Genomic DNA, 22,628 nt, shown 5'->3' on the forward strand with positions numbered 1-22,628 from the left:
CTGCGAGTCTTGGGGTCTTTCGGGGGACGGGCGGAGCGGGGCTGCGGCCGGCTGAGGCCCGTCCCTCGGCCCCGCGGGGGCGGGACGGGACGGGACCGGGGCGGGGCGGAGATGCGGCCGCCGGCGGGCAGCGGAGCGGCGGCGGCGGACGAGACCGGGACGGGGCTGCCGGAGCGGCAGAGCAGAGGTGAGCGGCGGCGGGGATGGGCTTGGGGCCTCGGACGGGGGCAGCTCGTCCCGCCCGGAGCCGGGCAGGGCTGGGGGGGGGGGGGGGCCGGGCGGTGGGACCCCCCAGCTCCTGCCCCGGGCAGCCCATGTCCTTAGGAAGCCGCTGGGGCTGGGGCTGGGGTTGTCCTGTCCCGCAGGGACCCCCCCACCCCAGGCGGCAGCGCTTCGGGGCCGGCTTTGGGGGAAAGAGGTTGTACTGCAGCAAAACCCCTTCGGCCCTAAAACCCGTCGTTGTGCAAGACTTCAGGGGTGCGTGGGTGGGCAGGGAGCCGGAGCTGGTGGTCGGCCTCGGAGGTGGTGGGTTTGGTGGTGCGGGAGCCCCGAGAGCAGCCGGCACTACATGGGAGGCCAGACGAGGCGCTCTCATCCCCAAATCCTGCTGCGCTTCGTAGGCGGTCGCAGGGGGAGACGGCGCTTGGCCCGAGGTTGCCCTCGCTGTCCCTGACGCCTCTCGGGGAGCCTGGGAATGGCGCTGCCCTGGCCGGACCCCGCTCCGCGGCGGGACCTTGTTTACTCCGGCTTCCTGACACGCTCTCACCACGGCCCCTTCGGCCGCTGCCAGAAAACCCGAGGAATTTGGCAGCCCCGGAAGGTATCCAGCTGCTGTGGCGAAGGGCCGCCTGCTCTCCCACTCCTCCAGCTGCGCCGTGAGCCCCCAGCCCTCCCCAGGCACCGGGCAGGGGCTGCAGCAGGGCAGGTCCCCCAGCCGAGCACCGCAGGCAGCACAGAGACCAGGCAGCAGCAGGGCAGCGCTGCCCAGGTGCTTTTTCTGGCAATTCCTCCTATGTTTGGGTTTGCCGCGCGATGCTGTGTGTTGGCGTGCGTGGGGCTGCAGCTGGCAGGGTGCCACGCAGGGTGATGGAGCCGCGGGTCTGCGTGATGAGGCGGCGTTTGCCAACAGCCAGACGCCAGAAACGAGAGAGAGATGCCTGTTTCGGAGAGGTGCAGTTCACCCCTGCCCCTCTCCCAGCGACCGCAGGGCTGGGTGATGGGCTTGTGCCAGGGACCAGATCCGAGACCCACCAGACTCGTCCCGTGCCACGGTCCCCGAGTTGTCATTAGCAGGAGCCACGGATGCTCCCCGCTGAGCTGAGCTGAGCATCTGGCCAGCAGACGAGAAGCCGTCGTTTGCTATGAGAGGCCTTTGAGGAATAAGTCTCCATCGTACAGCCTTACGAGGGGTCCTGGAAATCAGTGGCGGTGGTTTCCCTGTCCATGAGGCAGTGGTCGGAGGCACGTGCTGACGCTGGGCTCGGTGCTTGAGCTCCAGCAGCGGTCAGGACCATGTACGGCATCACCAGCCCTTGGAGGTAGCTCATCTGGGGGAGCATCGTCGAGTGCAGGAAAGCTGGGCTGCGCGCCCTCACCGACCCGAGCACGTGGTGGGCATCCCCCAGCCCACAGAGAGCCTGAGGCGCGATGCCGGCAGGGCTACAGCCTCGGCCAGAGCGCAGCTGTGCCGTGGCGGTGCGGGAGCGCTTCCCGGGAGCGCTGAGATCAGCGGGTGCGGCCGGGATTCCTCGGCTCCCACCGGAGCTGTCTGGCAGCTGATTTATGGTGATGTTATTGCCAGGAGCGTTGCGTCGTCCCAGCAACGGCGATGCAGCCCCCGCCGCCCCTCACCCGGGTGGGATGGGGCCGGCTGGGTCTCCTCTGTGCGGTGTGGGGCAGCCCCAGGCTCGGAGGCAGTGGCCGGGGTCAAGCTCCTCGCTCCCCACTGGCTTTGTGCAGGAGATGGGCTCCCCCTTCCCAGCTGCCGGCGGAAGGGCCGGTTGTTTACAGGGGTGGAGGGTGTGGGAAGGGGTAAGTGCGCCCTAAGCGTGTTAGCAGATGGGGAGTGAGCCGGCAGCCAAGTTGGATGGAGGCTGCGATGCTGTGTGGTGTGCACCCGTTAGCTCGGCCGCTCTGGCTTCCTCCCGTGACTCACCCGGCCACGGACAGGGAGGAAAGGCCATGCTGTGGCGTGGGATGCCGTGCGCCTGCCCCTTGCATGCTGCATCCTGGGCACGGCTGGCACCACAGGGGGGTGCGCGGCCGGGTGTGCCAGGCCGTGCTCCGGCACATCGGCACGGCCCTTCGCGAATGTGGGCTGGCTGGCCGTGCCCCGGTTGTGCCCTGGCCAGCGGCACACAGTGCAGCTCCGGGGTCTGCTGGCACTCGGCCCCGCTGATGGGGTGCGAGGCAGGTCGTGCCATACCCGGGTCGGGTCTCAGTGGGCAGCAGCAGGTCAGGCAGGAGCAGACCCCCTGAGCGACCCTGCCCGTGTGGGGCTCGGGGCAGGCGGGTGGGTCGCAGCCTGCAGGCAGTGGGGTGCAGAGGCTCCTCAGGAGCACGGTGGTGGTGGGGCAGCGTGTCCGTGTGCAGCCCGCCCAGCGTCAGTGGGGGCCCCGCGTCGCCGGGGCTGGGCGTCCTCCCAGGTGAGGCCTCTGCCTGCGCCGGCAGAATAAAGAGGCTTTTGTCCTCCTGGAGGCCGGGGCCGAGCGGGCAGCTCTGCGCACGGGGGGCACGGGGGCCGTGGGCTGTTTAGCGGTAACCGAGCCCGACCCCTTGGCATTTGCTGCCTTCGCCGCTTCCCACGGCGGGAACAAGCGGCGCGTTCTGCAGGCGGCGGCGGGAGAAGAAAGGCTGCCTTGTCCGCCCCAGCGGTGGGGCGCCGGCCGGGGCGGCCGCGCTCCCGCCCCACATTCCTACGGCAGAGCTGGCTGGAGAGGGGCTTCAGCCCCCCCTGAGGGACGGGACGGGGGGGACGGCAGCCATCTCCTGGGCGGCGAGGAGCCAGGTGAGGGGCTCTGATGGAGGGCGATGCTGGGGGGCCGGGGGCTGTCAGCCAGCAGGGTGGGCGTCAGGGAGCAGCCAGATGCTCATCATCCGGCTCGTGGGCAGGCAGGGCTGCCTGTGGAGTGGGGGGTGCCATGTGGAGCGAGTTTGGGCAGCAGGAGACGGGCAGGAGTGGGGACGATTCCCCAGGTGGCAGGGTCGGGGGTCCCCCAGGATGCATGATGCTCATGTGGCCCCACCGCCACAGCCGTGCTGCGAAGGAGTTAACGCTGGTGCAAGATCCCACCCTGGCCCCGCTCCCTTCCTATGCAGCAGCCTGGCCCCTCCTGGCTTTTCCTCCTTCCCGGACATTGTGCTGGGGCCTGGGTACAGGCGAGGGGCAGGGGCTCGGTTGGGCTGCAGGGTCTTCGGATGCTGGGAAGCGCATCCCCCCCACTGCCCGGGGGACATGGGCACCCTGCCGCGGACCGTCCCGCTCGGCGCCCGGGCCAGGACAAGGTGGCAGGTAAGGGAAAGTGGGGGTCCCGCCTCAGCAACCGCTGGGCACCGGGGAGCTGCTCCTAGGCTAGCGCACCTCTGCTTCCCCTTGCCCCAGCCGAGTTGTCCCCATACCGCGTGGGGCAGCTGCGGTCCCCACGGAGCCCTTGCTGTGGAGCGGCCGGCCCTGGTGTCGCACAGAGCTGCCTGGGCTCTGTCCCAGCCCTGGATCCCACGCCTGGTGTTTTCCAGTGTTTCATTTTTTCCGCAGTGTGTAATAGCCGCCCGCTCGCCCCCGCAGCTGAGCCCGGCGCTGGCCAAGCCGGCGGGGGGGGGGTCCCTTGCCCGACGGGACCCCAGGGCTGGTGGGAGAGCGGGAGATGCTGTGGGGAGCCGGGCCCGGGGCTCCTCCCGGTGCCCCTGGCTGCGCTGCAGTGGGGGTCCCTAAGCGGGAGCACTCGCTGGTTCGGCTGTCCCAGCCTGCCCGGGAAGGGTTAAGCCGTACTTGGCTGGGCCCAGGCGGAAGGGAGGGACGTGGGGAGCAGCAGACGGTAAATTTAGTAACCCCGGAGCGTTCCGGGCTGTGACGGTGGCGTGAGTGCCGGGTGACGGAAATCGTTCCTCCCCGAGCTGCCTCCTGCCTGCGCCGAGAACGGCAGCCGGTGACTGCTCCCGTGGGCAGCAGCCCTGGCAGCCTGCCGTGTGTGCCAGGCAGGCAGGGCGCAGGCAGGGGCACAGGCAGGGACGTGGCGCGCTCAGCTGGGCCTGTGCACCCCAAGGTGCTGCTGCTGCAGCCGGGCTGTGCGGGAGCCAAGGTGTGTGCCTAGGTGCCGGGGATAGGCGCTGGTGGCACAGGTGGGTGTGCCAGCACGTGCCACGGGCCGTGCACGGGCAGACAGATGTTGCTGGGGACAGCTGGATGCTGTGCTCACGTGTCCTTGTCCAGCAGCGGCCAATCGAGCTCCAGCTGCCCACCGCTCTCGGCATTAGGGTGTGCGTTTCTGACACCACGTCCCCAAAGCCAAGCCAGCGTGCTGGCTCCCTCTGGCACCATGTCCCGTACCGGCGCTTGGGGTTTTCCCTGGGCGGACCGGGGTGCATGCCTCGCCGGGTGGGGATGCTCACTGGCTTCGGGCAGCTGCCGCTGGGCTGGAGACAGGAGCTCAGGAGGGGAATCCTCTGGGTGGCAAATGCCGGTTTGCGATGGGGTAGTGTTTGCAAAGCTTGCGCTCAGGCTGCCAGGCGTGCAGGCTACCAGCAGGGATGTGTGGGAGGAATACGGCAGAGCTGTGCCCACTGTGGTCACCCGCTGATGTCCTCTATTTCTTCTGGCAGCAGCCTGTGCCCGAGAACGCCCGGCATCTCCAAGTGGGCACCATGGAGGCATCTGGCAGGACCCCCGCCAGCCCGACCCGCAGAGTCCAGACCATCATCCAGGTGAGCACGCAGGGCTACAGGATGTCTGCCCTGCAGGAGCGCGGGGATCCAGCCAGGAGCCCTTCTCCTCGGCAGCCAGCCCTACCACGGGTGGCCAGCGCTGCCCTCTGGCCTCCGCTTGCCCCACATCCTATTATGGGATCGGCGGCAAAGCCAATTGAGCTAAGTGGCTGGCAGCTTGGATCCTCTTAGACACAGCCCAAGCCCCAGGGCTCTTCTACTCCCACAGCAGCTCGCCTCTGCTCCCCGGGGCAGGCAGCACAGGCAGGAGGGAGCCCTCGGCTCCTGCATCCCGCTGCCGGACTGTCCTGCCCACAAGCAGCCATGCCTGCGGATCACTCCCTGCCCGCACGCGTGGCCATTGCGGAACAGCCCGAGGGTGCGGCCGGGTGGGCAGCGCAGGGGAGCAGGCTGCAGCCGCGGGACCTGTGAGCGACCCCCCCTCTCCTCCTGCAGAACAGCCCCCTGGACCTGATCGACACGGGCAAGGGGCTGAAGGTGCAGACGGAGAAGCCGCACTTGGTGAGCCTGGGCAGCGGCCGGCTCAGCACCGCCATCACGCTCCTGCCCCTGGAGGAAGGTGAGTGCCAGCGGCCGGGGGGGTCATCGCAGGCAGGCGGTCGGCGGATGGGACACTGAGCCGCCCTCTCTGCCGGCAGGGAGGACCACCATCGGCACGGCCGCGAGGGACATCGTCCTGCAGGGCCCTGGGCTGGCACCCCAGCACTGCTACATCGAGAATGTGCGGGGGACTCTCACCCTGCACCCCTGCGGCAACGCCTGCGCCATTGACGGCGTGCCGCTGCGGCGGCCCACGCGCCTCACCCAAGGTAGGGATGGTCTGGTCTCCAGAGCGGGACCCGGCGCTGGCAGGCAGACTTGTGCCATCGGGTATCGGGGTGTTTGCGGATCCGTCCTGCAAGTGCCCATCCCCGCTGGGACACTCCTGCCTCTTCGCCCAGGGGTGGGGGCGTGCGGGATGCTGGCACCGTTTGGGAACCGGCTTTGCCGCGTGTGAGATCGGGAGGGAGAAAGCGAGGCCGGCTGGCCGGTGCCGGGCAGGGTTTGGCCCCCGCCGTCGCACCCGTTTCCCGGGCGAGAGTACAGATGCTGAGCCGGGTTTGGGAAGGGGAGGCGAAGGAGGAAAACAACTCGGGTGTCCCGGGGCACCGCTGCGGGGACCCGCCGGTGCTCCTGCGTGGCCGTACCCTGCTGTCCGTCCCCTCCCTCCCCCGCCCCCGGGGTCCCTCCCCACGGCGTCCCCTCTCCCCGCACGGCCCGTGTCACCCTGTCAGTCGCTGCCCCGCTCCCCGGGGAGGACCCTCGCCCGTGTGGCGGGGCAGGGTGAGGCCCGGCCCCCGCCGCCCCTCCCCGCCCGCCCTCCCGCCGCCCCTCCCCGGGGGCGGTGCGCGGCCCTGCCCGGGCGGCGGCGGCGGCGGCGGCGCGGTGAGTGTGGCGCGGTGGGAGGGGGGCCACGCGTGTCCACGCCGGTGGGGGGGGGTGAGGGCTCCCCGTCCCTCCACGGGTTGCAAAACCTCCTCGCCCACCCCCAGCCCCCACGTCCCGGGTGGCCTCGCTGCAGCCTCCCCCCCCCCCCCCCCCGCCTTGCCCTGCCTCTCCCCGGGGAGGGGGGGACACCCCACCCGCGTGGGCGCTGCCGCCGGCGTCCCCTCGGGGGGACAATGGAAGCCACGTGGCCGCCGGCGAAGGGGCGCGACGGCTCCGGCGCGACGGACCGCGGGGTCCCGCCGCGTCTGCCGTGGGCTGCGGGGGGGGGGGGCACAGGCAGGGATCGGCCGAGCCCCCGGTTCTCCTGCCTGCGGGCTGCAGGCAGGGCGAGCGGGCAGGGACTCCGCAGGGCAGGACGAGGCGTGGGGCTGCGAGGGGGGCGGCGCGGGGTAGGGGGTACCCCGCTTCGCCGGGGTGATGCACGGCTCCGCCGGCGCGCAGAGAAGGCTCCAGCTGGCGATGCCTTGAGCCGGAGGAGCCGATGCCAGGCCGGGCGCTGGCATTGCCGCCTGGCAGGCAGGATGCTCTCGCCGAGCTGGGGTGCTGCGGCAGCTCCTGCCGGGGAGCAGGACTCCTTCCCTCGAGGAAGCCAGGCCCCCCGTGTTGGCGACGGCGGTTAATCCGTATGGCCTCTCGCTCGCCTTGCCGCCGGCCTGGGCTGCCGGATGCTCCCAAAAACACGTTCCCTCCGGCGAGGGATTTTGGGCTGTGGCTGTCGGTGCAGAGTGAGCCTCTCCCCGGGGCCCTGGCAGGCGCTTCAAAGCGGGGTGTGTCTGCAGCACGGAGCCTCACAGCCGCCCGCCGCTCCCCACTGCCAGCACGCGGCTCCCCCGGCACCGCGGGCGGCAGGGGAGCAGGCAGCGCGCGGCCCCGCTCCCCTTCCCCAGCCGCCTTCCTCACCGGCGGCTGCTCCGCAGCCTTCCCCCCAAGAGGGCTGCCGCTTTGGGCCAAGAAGAGGCGCTTTGCGGCCGGGGACAGGAGCTGTCTTGTCTGCAGCTGGCAGCCACACAGGCCCTGGAGCCCTGCCAGCTCCCCCGCGGCAGCACGGCCCCCGGCAGGGACCCCAGCTGTGCCTGCGCCTGCGACGCGCTGCCTGCAGCTGCCGGGAGTGACCTGGATTTCAGCCTCCCCCTAAGCCTCTGCTGACGGCAGGAGCCCGCTCCCCTCCCAGGGACGCGTCTTCGGGTCGGGCAGCGCCCGGCTGCCTGCCTGCGCCGGCTGCCGCCTTGCCTCTCTCCGGTACGGCTCCGGCGTGGGGCTGAGCCCTCTCCCCTCTCTCCTCAGGCTGCACCATCTGCCTGGGCCAGGCCACCTTCCTCCGCTTCAACCACCCTGCCGAGGCCAAGTGGATGAAGAGCATGATCCCGGCGGGGGGCAGGAGCCCAGCGGCTCTCTATGGGCTGCCAGCAAGTAGGTGACCCTTGCCTCGTCCCAGGCAGGGTGGTTGGGGACACCGGGGTGCTCCCTGACCCAGCTTTCCTGGCGCGAGATGCTTTCCTGGCCCGGTCCTGCCGCGCTCAGGAGCGGGGCTGACGCCCAGCCGCGGATGTGCCGGCCGTTGGCTCGGCATGGCAGCTGTGCTGGCGTTTGTTAATGATTAACGTTGCCTTGGAGGAGGGTAATTGCAAGGGCAGTGAGGCACGGCTCTTGCCTCTGCCCAGCCTGGCGGTGGCAGAGCCATCACCCGTCGGCCCGGGCCGGGCCCCCCTCGGCTGCCTTGGAGGGGCTGTTTACATGCCCCGGTGACCACGCGGAGGCTGCGAAGGCCGTTTCCCTGGCTGCAATCCTCCATCTCGCCAGCTGCTTATCTTGCTGTGTCTGCCTGTCTACGGGGCCGACGGGACGAGCGCCTGCGCCGAGGTCCGGCGCCACGCCTGGTTCCCAGGGATGTCCGAATCCCCGGCAGCGATCCCTGGGCTGGTAGCCCTTCTCCCTGCCCCGACCCGGCACACCCTGGCACGAGGAGAGGAGCTTGGCAGCCTCCCCGTGCCACGTGTGTGTTGGGAAGGCAGCATGCCCCGCAGCTGGGGGACGGGAGGAGGGAGGCGGGGAGGTGCCATGGCTGTGGAGCATCCTGCAGAGCATCCCGCGTGGGGCCCGCACAGTCCCTCGCTGCCCCGTGGGACCGGGCGGGATGACACGGGTGGGGCCGCGGCATATCTCTCTGGGCGCCAAGGCACTGCCGGCCGCCGCGGGGGAGCCGCTGGGTGCCAGGGGGTGACGCACCCCGGGTGGCACGCTGTCCTGGCCGGGCTCCGCGCCTGCCGCTATTAGCTCATCCCCTGAGTGACAGGCACATCGGTGCTGCGCTGGGAGGACGGGGCAGCCGGGGCAAGGGGGCAGCCCAGGCGGGGATGCGGGGAAGCTGCGGGCAATGTGGCGGTGGGTCTGGACGTGCTGTGGGTCTGTGCTCAGCGGCTTTTGGCTGTCACATCTCTGTCCCCTTGCCGGCGTGCCGGAGCGTGCCAGGGACGAGCGGCAGGCGCCGGTGGCTGGCACGGGCAGCTGCTCCCCAGGGAGCGGGGCCGGGAGCTGCCGGCAGCGCAGGGATGTCGGGAGCGGGCGGCTGGGCTGCCTTATCGGGTTTCTGTCTCCCTGGTGATGGGGCCAGTGGGATGCCGGCCTCCTCCCTGGCCCGGCTTCCCAGCCAGCACGGGAAACAGTGGCAGCGGGGTGCGCAGGCGACTTGGGGTTGGGGGGAGAGGAGCTGCGACCTGGTGCTGACTCTGCAAGGCTGTGTGGAGGGGTGATGCCGGGCTTCTCCCTGGGACCCCAGGCCAGGCAGGGGCCGCGGGGGGGTCCCGCCACGCTGACGCCTGCTCCCATGTCTCCCCGCAGAGCCTGAGGCCCTGGTGAACGGTGGCCGCCAGCCGTCAGAGCGTGGGTGTCCCAGCCACAGCTCCCTTGTCAGCTCCATTGAGAAGGACCTACAGGACATCATGGACTCACTGGTGCTAGAGGAGCCGGCATCCCCCGGCGGCAAGAAGCCGCCCGCCCGCGGCCGGTCCCCCCTCTCCCCCATGGTGAACGGGGGTGGGCGCTGCCTCCTGTCCCCCCCACCCAGCCCCGGGGCCACCTCGGGAGGCTCCAGCTACGAGAACTTCTCCCCCCTCTCCTCCCCGGCCAGCAGCGGTGGCTACACCAGCCCCTCGCCCAGCAGCCAGGAGCAGGGTCCGGCCATGCCCCCCCTCGTCCCACTCCGCTCCTCCAGCTACAACCACGCTGTGCAGCCACCCGCCCAGCGCCCGCACCCCACACCCGGCGGGGGTCCCGGTGAGCCTTGGCCGGCCGAGAGGCTCGGGGACAGCCAGACAGGCAGCCCCCGGCTGACCCCCAGGGTGGCACCGCAGCCGCGGGCAGCCCTGCAGGAGCGGCCCCCCAGCCCCTTCCGGGAGCTGCGGGACCCCCTGGCCCCCAGCCGGCAGCCTGCTGGCCGGGCGGTCCCAGAGGCCCGTCTGCAGCCCCCCGAGAGCCCGCGGGCAGCCCGGAGGAACGTGGAGAGCATGCGGGAGCTGCCCCCCCTGAGCCCCTCCTTGTCACGCCGGGCTGTCAGCCCCCGGGCAGCCCCCGACGCCCCCTCCCCGCAGCCCCGTCTGGGCAGGGAGGTGCTCGGCAGCCCCCGTGCCAGGCGCAAGGGGCTGGAGGAGCCGAGGGTCGCTGGGAGCCCCTCGCCCCCGCTGCCAGCGGAGACCCCCCAGCGCCGCCCCAGCTTCGGCGCCAGCCTGAGCCCGGCATACGGGCTGGGCTCCCCGGCCGTGCCCTCGCCCCGGCAGAGCCCCCGCGCCCCCAGGAAGCCCTTGGGGGACCCACGGCCACCAGCGGGGCCGCGGGAACGCAAGAACAGCATCACTGAGATCAGCGACAACGAGGACGAGCTGCTGGAGTACCACCGGCGTCAGCGGCAGGAGCGGGTGCGGGAGCAGGAGATGGAGCGCCTGGTGAGCCCTGGGGCTGGCAGGGCACAGGGATGTGTTTGAGTGTGGGACGCCCTCTTTGCAAACACCTTTTGGCTTTTGCTGCTTTAAAACCTGGCCCTTGCCTCTCAGGGATTTGTCACAGCTGCCAGGCTGCCGGCTTATCTGGGGGGGGATTACAGCCAGGGGCGGCCATTGATGCACGGCAGCTCTCCAGGAGCACAAAGCCCCCTGGCTCGCAGCAGCCTGGGGAAACCCGCGGGGTCGGCATGGCTACGGGGGCTGCTGGCTGAAATTGTGGTGCCCCTGGCTTGGCAAAACCATGCACGTCTGGTCCAGCCCCACCAGGGCCATGTCTGCCAGCAATGGTGCTGTGCCTTTGTGGGCACTGCGTCTATATTTAGGGTAGATGGAGTTTTTATAGAGCCAGCAGCTGCCTGGGTGGGGTTTGCCCTGTGCATCTGCTGGTCCTGGGGGCTGTGCTGCCGGAGCCCTGTTTGCTCAGCCCTGACTCACGCCTGGTGCGGGCAGCCTGAGTCACTGCCTGGAAATAGCGGAGGCACTCGGCGGCCGGTGCTGCCGCCTGTAATTAGTCCGTCTCCAGCTCCGGCACATTGCGTGCGTGGCTCCGGCGTGGGGTCGGGGCAGGCTGCATCGGGCTTTGCAATGTCCTCAGCCTATCCCAGCGTGCAGGCAGGGCAAGGAGTGAGCCCGCATCCCGGTGCCTGCCATCGGCACGGGGTCCTGCAGGCTCTCTGGCAGCGGCGCGTGCCGGGATGGGTGTCAGGCTGACTGTTCTTCCCCACAGGAGCGGCAGCGCCTGGAGACCATCCTGAACCTCTGTGCCGAGTACACCAAGACAGACGGCACCGAGCCGGGCGACGTGCACCGACTCCTGGCTGGTGACGCGGATGCTGGCCGGCGGGTGCCCAGGGGTGCTGTGGCTCTGGGCCGTGCTGCTGAGGAACTGCGGCAGAGGGAGAGCCTGGAGAGGTCAGACGAGGAGAACCTGAAGGAGGAGTGCAGCAGCACTGAGAGCACCCACCACGAGGTGAGGGGACGGTCGTGCCGCGCCATGCCGCGCCATGCCATGCTGCGCCGTGCCAACCTGCCCTCTCTGCAGCACGAGGAGCTGGCGGGCCCGCGGGCCAAGGAGGCACAGCGGCTGGAGGAGGAGCGTGCCGGCGTGCTCGGCCGCTTGGACCAGCTGAAGGGCCGCATCAAGGAGCTGGAGCAGCAGCTGCAGGAGACGTCGCGAGAGGTGAGGGGATGGGGAGCCCTGCCGGCTCCCCCACTGCTCGCTGCCCTTGCCAGCCAGCGCCCGATCCCATGGGCATGAGCCGGATCCAGCCAGGGCAGCCATCGTGATGTGGCCATGCCCGTCCAGGCGGAGATGGAGCGGGCGCTGCTGCAGGGTGAGCGGGAGGCGGAGGCAGCACGGCTGCGGCAGGAGCAGGAGGCGGTGCAGCAGCTGCAGGAGAAGCTCTCCAGCCTGGACGCCAGCATCCGGAAGGAGCGGGACAAGGTGAGCTCCGGGGCAGGGCTCTGCCCCGGCACCGGCTGTGCCGTGCCCTCCCCGGTGCTTGCAGCCGGTGCCCCATGCTGCGGCGTTCCCTTGCGGACACATTCTCCTCTCCTGTCCCTGCGCTCTGTGGAGGCATCGAGGAGCATCCCCTCTGGGTTTGCATCGTGGCGGGGGAATCTGTCCGTCTGTCTGCCTGGGACTGGTCTAACAGCCCTGCCAGAGGAGGGCAGGGCTGATGCCGGGGGTGTGTTTAGGCCGCCGTCTGTTGTGCCAGCAGGGTCTTGCAGGGAGGCTCTGTGGCATGGGGCTTTCCCGGATGGCTGCTGCCTGCAGTGGGCAGCACCGACCTGGAGTGGGGGCCTCAGCACTCCCCATTGCCTGCCCTTGCTGGGGGGCTGTGTCTCGTGGTGAGTCCCCCTGCTCTGCTGCCCCTTGGGGCATCTTCACACGTGGTGGTGGCCACCACTGTAGCGTTCAGCTTGCTGGAGGTGGCTGGGAAATCTCTGTGGATGTTTCACTGGGCTCGGTGGCTGAGGAGGGGGTCCTGGCCCCCTTCCCCTGGAGTTGTCTTTGGTGCAGTTGCTGCCACGATCTGCCAGCCGTGTCTGAAGGCACCTGTGCCACTGCATGCATGGCATGCTCGTCCCGGCTGCTGGTTGCTGGCCATGCTGCAGCCTTGTGGGCAGCGTGGAACAGCCTTGAGTGAGCTGCTCTGTGGCAGGAGGGCAGCCGAGATCTGGCTCCCAGCTGCCCAAGGCCGGTGTACCAGCACAGCCTATGCCTGGGTCCCACTGGTGGCTCTGTGCCACCATGATGCAGCTCCGGCGTCCCTGGGGGTCTGGCTCGCCCCATGGATGGAGGTGCCTGGGCCGTTCAGTTGCCTGTGGCCGGGCAGAGCTGCCTTCGGCAGCTGCCAGCAGTGCCCCTGTGGTGTCTGGGATTTTTGTTCTGGTTTTGGTCTTCCAGCCCTTTGCAGGCATCTTCTCTAGCCAGGTGCTCGTGCAGAGCCAGGAGAGGAGCACAGGGAAATCCCCCTCCCAAACTCTCCGCTGACCTAACCACCTGCTTTCCTAACCAGCCTGTGCTAATTGCACTAACGGTGCCTGCTCTGAAGTCTGCCATCACCTCTGACATCTCTGCATAGCTGGAAGCCTCCTGGGCACCCTGCAGCGCCTGTACCAGTTGTGCCAGCCCTGTTTCCCCGCTGGCGTGTCCGCCCCATATCCCTTTTCATGGATGCCCCATGTCTCCATGCTGCCACACCATGGAACAGGGTTTCTTGCAGCGTGCGTTTCCCAATGCCTAACCCCCGTACGGTGCTGCCAGACCTGCAGGAGGTGATTCCCTGTGCCAGCCCCGTGTTACTGGCCTCCATCATACTGCTCCTGTGGCCGTGGGGGGGAGGGTTGGGGACCCTTCTCCCTCTGCCCGAGGCCAGGAGCAAGTGTCTGCTCTGCCGCTAACTTGGCATAGCCTGAGCATCTCCGGCAGCAGGGTTGGACCTCGGTCTCCCATTTTCACTGCCATCCTGCAGGCAACCCTCTTCTTCCGATGGATGGGGGTGGTCCATGGTCCCTCAGCCTGCGTATGGGACCTGCTGTGCTTAATTGGCAGCATCCCAGATGGTGAGCATCAATTAACACAGCTAGTTAGTGGTTGTTTAGAAGGTCTGTGTGGTGCAGCCATTTGCAGGGATGACTTTATCCGTGCTGTCAGCATTGATCTTTTCACTGCCCCTAAGTGGGCTTTCAGCATGGAAACATGAGGCTGAGGTCCAGGGCTGGCCATAACTCCTCTAACACTGCCCAGCCTGGATCCCCATGGTTGTTGCTCTCTCGACTGCTCTGTAGATGCCGTGATGCTCCTCCCTGCGAGCCTGCTCTTTTTCCAGCTGAGTCCCTCTATAACTCTGCAGCTTCTGCATGGCGTGGATTTGAGAAGTGTGTTTTCTCTCTCTCCCCCCCCTTTCTCTTTTTTTTTTTTTTGTCTCATTCTCCCTCGATTCAGGAAAGGGCAAAGGTTGATGCTGAAAGGAAGGAGCTAGAGCAACTCCGGGCGCTTTACCATGAGTCGAAGAGCCACCTTGATAAGTGCCCTGAGTCAATGCGGGAGCAGTTGCGGGAGCAGATGCGAAGGGTCAGTGTCTTCCCCCCACCCCTCCCGGACCATGGCCCACCTCCCTCCGCTCCAGCTTAGGCCAGCTCTTCCCCGCCAGCCGGGGCCGCACTGGGAGCGTCACACCTGGGCTGGAGGCGGCTGGCGCCGGGCACCGCTGTCCTGGTAAGCTTGCCGCTCGCCCGGGCCCGGGGCGCGGTGCTGGCTCGGCAGAGCGCGGGGCTGCCCCCCGCCGTGGAGCTGCTGTGCTCCTCTGGACCAGGCAGGGCATGAGCACGGATCCTGCCCTGCAAAGGCTGGGGAGTCTCGGGGACCGCTGGGTCCCCATCTGTCTGCTTCCAGCTATTTCCTGAGAGCGTTTATTTACATGGTGCCGTCGGTTTACATTACTGCTGGTCTGCAGCATTTTTTCCCATTATCTGGTATTTTCTGGTGGCGCTGACCTTCCCCAGCCCGTGGCCGGCGCCTACCCAGCCCTCACCGCGCAGATAAACCCGCCTTGCCACAGCCTGCTCAGAGCAGGGACCCCCACGTTGGATGCGGGTCCCGGTGTGCAGCAGGCAGGGATGGCGATGGGGTGGTCTCGGTGCGTGGGAGCCCTCGGTAGCCACCATGCTGATGGTGCCGTGCCATGCCATGAGAGCAACGGCCGCCCTGCTCCCAGAGCAGGGTGGAATGCATCACCACAGGGAGAGCGGTGCAATTGCTGCCAGGGCAGCACCGGCAGACCCTGAGCTGAGCGCTACCGTGTGCTGTCGGCGCTTGAAGGCTGGGAGGACGCGCAGGCGTTTGTCTGGCACGGTGCTGGTCTGTGGGGGCTCTGCTGCCCATCAGCTTGGTGACGTGGGGCTGCGTGTTGGTGGTTACACCAGCACATGGTGTTTTGCCACCCGGCAGGGCACGGCACCGGCCCAGACCCAGTTCAAGAGGGGCGGCTAGTCTCCAAGGGGTGGGTGAAGCCCCCCGGCTGCAGCAAGCTCATCGTCTCATGGGGGTGACGGCTCTGACCTGGCCAGTGCCTAGTGCTTCCATCGCCTTCTCCAGCCAGGCAGAGGTTGCTGCTGTCTCCCATGTTGCTGGTGCCAAGCAGCAGGGAAAGCCGCCTGCCTGTCCACACCGGGCACTGGGGACAGGCTTTGCCATGGGTTCCTGTTCCCGGCCAGCACCAGCAGGATGTGGGGGCACAGCAGGAGATTTCTCTGCGGGAGACCTGCCAGCGGGATGCGGAGGTGTCCGTCCAGAGGGGGTGATCTTCTGTGCCCTTGTGTGTCCGAAGGAGGCCGAGGCGCTGGAGATGGAGGCCAAGCTGTTTGAGGACCTGGAGTTCCAGCAGCTGGAACGGGAGAGCCACCTCGAGGAGGAGCGCGAAGCACGGGGCCAGCAGCTCCTGCAGAGCCGGGCCGAGTGCCACCGCAGCATTGCCCGCAGGAAGGTAGGGGCAGACGGGGGGCAGCGAGTCCGGCATGGCCAGGCTGCACCCCATGGCCCCGGCTGAGCCCCATGGCTCGCTGGTAGCCAGTTCATCCCTGCTGCCTCCTCCTCAGGAGCGGGTGGCTGCGCTGGATGCCCAGGCTGCCCAGATCCGGCTGCAGAGCGCCCAGGAGGCTGAGCGCCTGGCCAGGGAGAGGAACAGCGTCCTGCAGCTCCTGCAGAAGGTAATGCAGCAGTAGCGGGGACGACATGCACTCCCCAACCCTGGGGGTGTCCAAGGCAGGGGACAAGATCGCACCGGCTCTTGCTGGGGTGCTGGCAATTGGGGTGAGCCTGGAGGGGACCGGCCATGGGGTGCCAGTAACCATCAGCTGCCTCTGCTCTTGCTGTCGCCCCTGGCTCAGGAGAAGGAGAAGCTTGTGTCTCTGGAGAGGCGATACCAGCTCGTCACAGGCGGCAGGAGCTTCCCCAAAATGTCCTCAGCTCTCAGAGAGGTAAGCAGGGAGAGACAGGGTACGGTCCCTAGGGCTGCTCTCCTGCTGCCCCGAGCCACTGTCGCCAGCAGGGATGAGCCTGGTACACGGCAAGCTCTGCTCTGCAGTGGCTCCTGTGCTCCCAGGTGCCTTCTGGCCGGAGCTGGGTGCTCCTGTCTGCTCAGAGCCTCTCCATGGGCTGGAGAGACCATCGCCAGGTTGGGCGGGAGGGAGGGAAATGCAACAGAGCCAGGCTTGGGAGCAACAACATCTCCCCTGCCGGGCTGCCCAGATGCTGCAGGAGCCTTTTAGCAGGCGGCTCGGCGAGGGCTGCGAGTGCCCACGAGGGAAGGGATCGGCCCGGCTGCTGAGCATCTGGGGCAGGCACTGCCTGGGGTCCCGTCCCTGCCAGAGAGCAAGCATGGGGCTGTCTTGGTGCCAGTACAGGGGGACTCCTTCCAGTTCATGTCCGGAGGCTTTTAGGTGGGAGTGGGTCACCCCGTTGCCCTGATCGTGCCTCTGAACGGAGAGCCAGAGCCACGGTGTCCTCGGGGACCGCAGTGCCACCCAACCCGCTGCTGGGGAGAGGGGTGGGATGGCAGAGTCCCCTTGCACCTGCCCGCAGTGGGGCTCCTGCTGCTGCCACCTTGCTGCCTGTGCCCGCCTTGCCTACATGATCTTTACCCTCCAACAGGAGACCCTCCATATCTCAGAGCCTTATGAGCTGTTGGAGGGAACTAAGCCCCTGAGTCCCCCGCCAGCAGCAGCTGCCTCCTTAGCTTCTCCTGCCACCCGCTCCTACCCCAAGGCACAAGAGGTAACGGGACTAACTGCACGTACTTGCTCGCTTGTCCCCTCCTTGGCCGAGCCGCCGTCAGACCCCTTACGTGGACTAACGTCGCCTTCGGGCAGCAGGGCATCCCCACAGCAGTGTGCTGCGATGGCATGGCTGGAGCATCTGTCATTTAGCTCTCCAGCAGCTGCGCTCATTAACACTCAGACCCTGATTTCAGGCGCTCTCCTGAGCCTGCTGGGCATCCCGGCTCCCACTGCTGCCCTCAGTTTTAACCCCAGCATGGTGCCGTTCAGCACAGGCATCCCTGCGCTTCCCCCTTGCCTGCCACTTACCTGCTGGCTGGGCCCCTCCTGACAGCATCCTTTAGGGTCCTGAGAGCAAATCCCCAGCTTTAGCATGTTTGGTTCAGAAAGGGTTGAGGAAGTGGATTTTAAGCTGGCTCGGAGCAGCTCGAGGTGCCTCATCAGGTGCTGTCGCAATTGGGAGGACTTGTGGCCGGGGACCCTTGCGGGACCCTGAGATCTGGGTGATGGGAACGGCTGAAGGCGGCTGGGACTGCGGCAGGGCAGGCTGCAGCCCTCCATCCCCAGCCTGCACCCAGCAAAGCCATACCTAAGGCAGGAGCAAAGCGGCACGCTGGGACGCTCAGCCTAGCTGGGGCACCCCGCTCCCCGCACGGTGCCGTGCACCGGGGCAGCCGGAGGCAGGGAGGGCAACACGGCAGGGAAGGGCTGGGCAGGTGGCAGTGGGGCACGTGGGCGGGGGGAGATTTGCTCCCACTTTGCAGTCAGCACCATGATGCCAGCGCATGCGTCTAACTCTCCTCCTTCTCCTCCGCCGTGGATTTCTAGGAGTACATGAGGCTGTCTGACGTTTTCAGGTTCTGCAGCAATGCGCACGGCCCCAGCCTGGACACTAAAGCTTCTGCTGCTGCCCCTGCTGCCACTCAGCGCTCTTTCTTGCTTGCTGTACCTCCCACAGCCGATGAGGTACCCGCTCCAGAGCATGCTCGGGTTTGCTCCCTTGGGTCGCCCACCGCATCCCAGGCAGCGAGGATGCTGCAGACCATGTGGCTTCCCCGTGTGCCCTGGTGCTCAGAGCCCACCTCTCTCTTTGGGCTGGGGGACTTGTCTGGCTGCAGCTGAGCAGGGAGCAGAGGCTGGAGCTGCCCAGTCTCCTCGCTGGGGAGTGCTTCTCGCCTGCTCTGGATGGGCTTTGCCCTCTGGGGCGGCAGCAGTGGGGCAGGGGAGCAGAGCGGGCGCCCAGCAGGGCGGGAGGGTGGCCGTTTGCCTGTTGGACCCCTTCCTGGCCACCGGTCCCAGGCAAGGAGGACGCAGAGCAGGGGGGGGACCTGACTCGGTGCCCAGCTCCGGGGCAGTGGGCAGCACCAGCTGCCCTTCTTCCTGGGGACATGGCACCCTCCTTTAGGGGCTGGAGCCGCCTGCTCGTTCCCCTGTGCCTGCTTGCCCTTGCTTGGAGCCCCTTCTCCCAGTTTAATCTGCTTCTTTCTGCCCAGTACGTGACCGTTGAGCAGCTCTCGGGCATCCTGGGCAGCCTCCGTGCCCCTGCCGCTTCCCCGCTGGGCTGTGCCCCTCCGGCTCCTTCATCCTCAGGCTGCGCTGCTCCTCCTCCTCCTCTTCCGTCTCTCTCTTCTCCCTCCATCTCTGCAGAGGTTCGTGTCCTGGTCCCCTCCCTCTGCCCTTGCGCTCTCCTGGGGAGGTGATGGGGATGCATGGGAAGGGGTGAGCTGCAGAAGAGGCCAAGCGGCAGCTCGGGCTCTTGCCAGCCCACACCCCCCTCGCTGCCCTGCCCGCTGCTCCACTGCCTGGCACCCTGCTGCCTGCCTGAGCCCTGCCCATCCCGTGGTGCAGGGCAGGGGGGCTCTGTGCCTTCCAAGTGGTTGTGTCGGCTCTCGCTGGCCCCACGAGCAGCAGGGGGGTCCTGGAGCTGTCGGGACTCGGCCAAGGAGTGCCTGGGGTCCCTGGTGGTCTGCAGGTCCCGGGGCTGGGCTGGATGGTGCAGGAACAGGCAGGGATGCTCTGCTCTCTCTCACTCTGCGTGTCTGTCCCTCTCGCTGCATCTCACCCTCCCTCCTTTCTTACGAGGCATCTCTCTCCAGATGGAGCAGCAGCTGCTGGGGGGCCCCGTGTGGCTCCCGGCTCTTGATTTAGAGAAGTGGTACCAGGAGGTCATGGCTGGCTTTGAGACCTCCTCCTCCTCTGTCTCTCCTCCTTCTTCCCCTCCTCCGCTTCCAGCTAAAGCTCACTCCTGTCACAAGCCTCTCCAGGTAATCCCGGCTCCCTGCCTCTGGGGCTGAGGCTTTGGGGCTGCCAGCCGCAGTGGGAGCAGGGCAGCGCGGGGATGTTCCCACCAACTCTGCACCCTGGGCTCTGCCAGGCACCCAGGTGCCGCAGCAGGCAGGGGCAGAGCCGACCGGCGGCAGGCAGCATGCCTGGGGCGGGCAGCCACTGCCTCCTCTTGCCTGCACCCCTGCCAAGACAGGCACTGGGGCAGGGTTTGGGGAGGGGATGCTCAGCCCTGCCAACGGCTGAGCCATCCATCCAGGGACGGCTTTTGCGGCCCCCCCCGTGCTCCTCTCACCTCCCTGTCTCTGTGCCCAGGTCTATCGTGCCAAAACAGAGAGTGATGTCAGTGCCCTCGCCCCTCGGATGAAGAGCGGGACCCCCTCATCCTCACAGCTCAACCTCTCTGTGCTGGGACGCAGCCCCTCGCCTAAGGTACGTCTGCCAGCGGGGAGCCGGGTGTCACACAGCCCCGGGCACCCCGGTCGCGACTCCTGAGCACCCGGTGCCAGTCCCTGTCCCCGTCCCCACAGCTGACTGCCTGTCGTCCTGCCCAGGGCCCCCCAAGCCCGGCAGGCAGCCTGCCCCGCAACCTGGTGGCCACACTGCAGGACATCGAGACCAAGCGCCAGCTGGCCCTGCAGCAGAAGGGTAAGCTCCAGCTCTGCGTCCTAGCTCTGCGGGGTGGCGGGACTTTGGGAGACGCTTGCCCCACTGCAGCTCGGGCAATGGAGAAGGGAGCCCGGCCGAGGGTGGCAGCGCTCCAGCGGGATGCAGTGCCTCTCTCACAGTCTCTCGCTTCCCCCCCCCCCCCCTCCTCTCTCCCCCACAACCCCTCTGCCCGACGGCGTGTCTCCAGCCGAGCTGCTTCCAGCAGAGCCCTTGCAGCCGGGCGATCTACCAGGTAGAGACGTGGGGCGGCTTGGACTGCCTAGAGCAGCCCAGAGGCAGCAGCATGGCTGTTTGCTGGCACCTTCTGCCATGCATAGGAGGGGCATGACCAGCCCAGGACCCCAGGTGCCTTTCAGCGTCCGCTAAGGGACAACCCTGTGCCTCCCTAACCCGCTAATGCTTTGCCCAGCCTGCTCCTGCCAGCCTGGTGCATGTGCCCCCCTTGGCTGCCTGGGCCCCCTCCTCCTGCCCGGACGGATGCTGCCTGCCGTGCTCACCAGGGAGTTGTGACGGTGGCTCCCACCTCTGCACCCACCATCCCTACCCGGCTGGCTCCAGCAGTGCCTGTGGTGTCTTCTTCTCCTGCCCGCACCGTCCCCTTGCCCGCCACAGCGTGCTCAGTTGTCGTTGTCTTCTTCCCGTGGCGCAGGTCAGCAGGTGATCGAGGAGCAGAAGCGGCGGCTCGCAGAGCTGAAGCAGAAAGCAGCTGCTGAGGCTCAGTCCCAGTGGGAAGCCTTGCATGGGCAGCCCCCCTTCCCCGCTGCCTTCCCCCCGCTCGTGCATCACTCCATCCTCCACCACCACCGTCCCCACGGCGTCGGGCCCCGGGCCGAGGAGCTGGACCATGCGTATGACACCCTCAGCCTGGAGAGCTCAGACAGCATGGAGACCAGCATCTCCACCGGCAACAACTCTGCCTGCTCGCCCGACAACATCTCCAGGTAAGCCCAGGGCCAACTCCCACGGCCAGAGGGACAGCCCGCTCTCCTGGCCATGACGTTGGCTCGAGGTCCTTCCCACTGGGACAGCTGTGTGTCTTTTAGTGCCAGCGGGATGGAGGCGGGGAAGATCGAGGAGATGGAGAAGATGCTGAAGGAGGCGCATGCAGAGAAGTCGCGGCTGATGGAATCCCGGGTGAGCGGGGGTGCTGGCGCCGCGGCCGGCTGCAGAGCGGGTTCCCGATCCCCGGGGCTGAGCGCCTGTGCTTGCCAGCAGGAGCGGGAGATGGAGCTGCGGCGGCAGGCGCTGGAGGACGAGCGCCGGCGCCGGGAGCAGCTGGAACGCCGGCTGCAGGATGAGACCGCACGGCGGCAGAAGCTGGTGGAGAAGGAGGTCAAGCTGCGGGAGAAGCACTTCTCGCAGGTGTGGGGTGGGCTGCCCCCTCTGGGGTCCCCTCTCCCAGCCTGGCCGATGAGGCAGACCCAGCTCCCCGCCAGTGTCATCGCGGGGTGATGTGGCTCTCGCTTCCACCGGCAGGCTTTGCAGGGCTGTGTTGCTTTTCCAGGCTCGTCCCCTGACGCGGTACCTCCCCATCCGCAAGGAGGATTTTGACCTGCGGCTGCACATCGAGTCCTCGGGCCACAGCGTGGACACCTGCTACCACGTCATCCTGACGGAGAAGATGTGCAAGGGCTACCTGGTCAAGATGGGCGGCAAGATCAAGTCTTGGAAGAAGCGCTGGTTCGTCTTCGACCGCATGAAGCGCACCCTCTCCTACTACGTGGGTGAGTCCCTGTGCTGTCCCGCCCCCCCCCCGCCCCGTGGCATCGCCCCCTCCCTGTGCCATTGCCCGCAGTGCCGCAGTCGACACCGATTCCCTCTCTCGGGCAGATAAACATGAGACAAAGCTGAAGGGCGTCATCTACTTCCAAGCCATCGAAGAGGTTTACTATGACCACCTCCGCAGCGCTGCAAAGGTGAGAGCTGGGCACTGCTGCTGCCCCGGTGTGCGCCGGGACCCCCCCGGCATCCCTGTACCCCCTGCATCACCCTCCGTCATGCAGCAGGGCACCTCGTGCCGGGGATGCTCCCAGAGTGGTCCGTAGCCCCTAATGACACCAGCTCCTCAGGGTACCGACGGCAGGACCCCGGTCCTGGGCTACGCGGGGGGCAGGGCAGGGGGCACGCTGCTGCTTGGAGGGGACCAGAGTGCTCACCCCATCCTCCTCCTCCCCAGAGCCCCAACCCCGCGCTCACCTTCTGCGTCAAGACCCACGACCGCCTCTACTACATGGTGGCACCCTCAGCCGAGGCCATGCGGATCTGGATGGACGTCATCGTCACCGGGGCAGAGGGGTACACCCAGTTCATGAACTGAGGGTGGTGAGGGGGGTGCTGCGCACCCCGGATCCACCAGCTTGACGGACTCCTGAGCATCCCAAGCAGAGAGGATCTCCTGAGGGGGCCACGGTCCCTGCTGCGCCCTGTGCCAAGGGCCATGTGTGCCGCGGCGCTGGAGCCATGCTGTGCCCCGCACCAGACAGCACCGAGCATCGCCTGCTCAGCCAAGGGAATAATTTTCTTTCTTTTTTTTTTTTTTTTTTTTTTTTTTTTTATGTTGACTTTTTAAAAACAAAATTTATTGGAAATGTATCGAAGTGCTGAAATGTAAAAAAGCTGCCAAAGACCTGCCGGTGCCCGGAGCTTTCTGCTGTCGGGGAGGTGCTGGATGTGAGACTGACGCTGTCACTTGCTGCCACAAGCGACAGATGCCAACTGGCCCCAGGTGGCCAGGACCACCTCCCCCCCTCCCCCCCCCCCCCACTTTGGTAGCCCTAGACCCCCTCTTTTGTAAATCTTTTGTAACCCTGTATCGTGCCTCCCTGTGCCACGGCCGGGCGGTGAGGGCAGGGACTGGGGGGGCTGCCCTGCCATAAAGCGTTTCGTGAAGTCGTGCCCCTCGGTGTGGCCTCTGGCCTGGCAGCATGTGGCAGACAGCCCAGTGCTGCCTCTGGGCTGGGGAGGGGGCGG

The 22,628-nt window shown here is 67.5% G+C and overlaps 1 protein-coding gene across 14 annotated transcripts; it reads left to right on the top strand.

The window, feature by feature from the left end:
- Positions 1–110: 110 nt before the first annotated feature.
- Positions 111–22,441, top strand: PHLDB1 (pleckstrin homology like domain family B member 1). Of its 14 annotated transcripts, none has more exons than XM_049799323.1 (26): positions 111–187; positions 4,819–4,920; positions 5,377–5,500; positions 5,580–5,750; positions 7,714–7,839; positions 9,268–10,367; positions 11,152–11,394; positions 11,467–11,604; positions 11,731–11,868; positions 13,876–14,004; positions 15,260–15,415; positions 15,528–15,638; positions 15,819–15,908; positions 16,582–16,704; positions 17,535–17,672; positions 18,200–18,355; positions 18,803–18,970; positions 19,305–19,421; positions 19,520–19,637; positions 19,846–19,890; positions 20,308–20,599; positions 20,702–20,792; positions 20,874–21,020; positions 21,163–21,382; positions 21,489–21,574; positions 21,835–22,441. In XM_049799323.1, the coding sequence occupies exons 2-26, from the start codon at positions 4,861–4,863 to the stop codon at positions 21,973–21,975; spliced, it is 4,428 nt and encodes a 1,475-aa protein (XP_049655280.1). In that variant the 5' UTR covers positions 111–187; positions 4,819–4,860; the 3' UTR covers positions 21,976–22,441. The 14 variants fall into 14 exon arrangements, with proteins under 14 accessions (XP_049655280.1, XP_049655282.1, XP_049655281.1 ...); XM_049799325.1 differs by having other exon boundaries at positions 161–187; positions 4,822–4,920; XM_049799324.1 differs by lacking the exon at positions 111–187 and adding an exon at positions 2,940–3,007.
- The last annotated feature ends 187 nt before the right edge of the window (positions 22,442–22,628 follow it).

Source organism: Accipiter gentilis, chromosome 5, assembly GCF_929443795.1.
Source record: "Accipiter gentilis chromosome 5, bAccGen1.1, whole genome shotgun sequence".
In the NCBI taxonomy this organism is placed as follows: Eukaryota; Metazoa; Chordata; class Aves; order Accipitriformes; family Accipitridae; genus Astur; species Astur gentilis.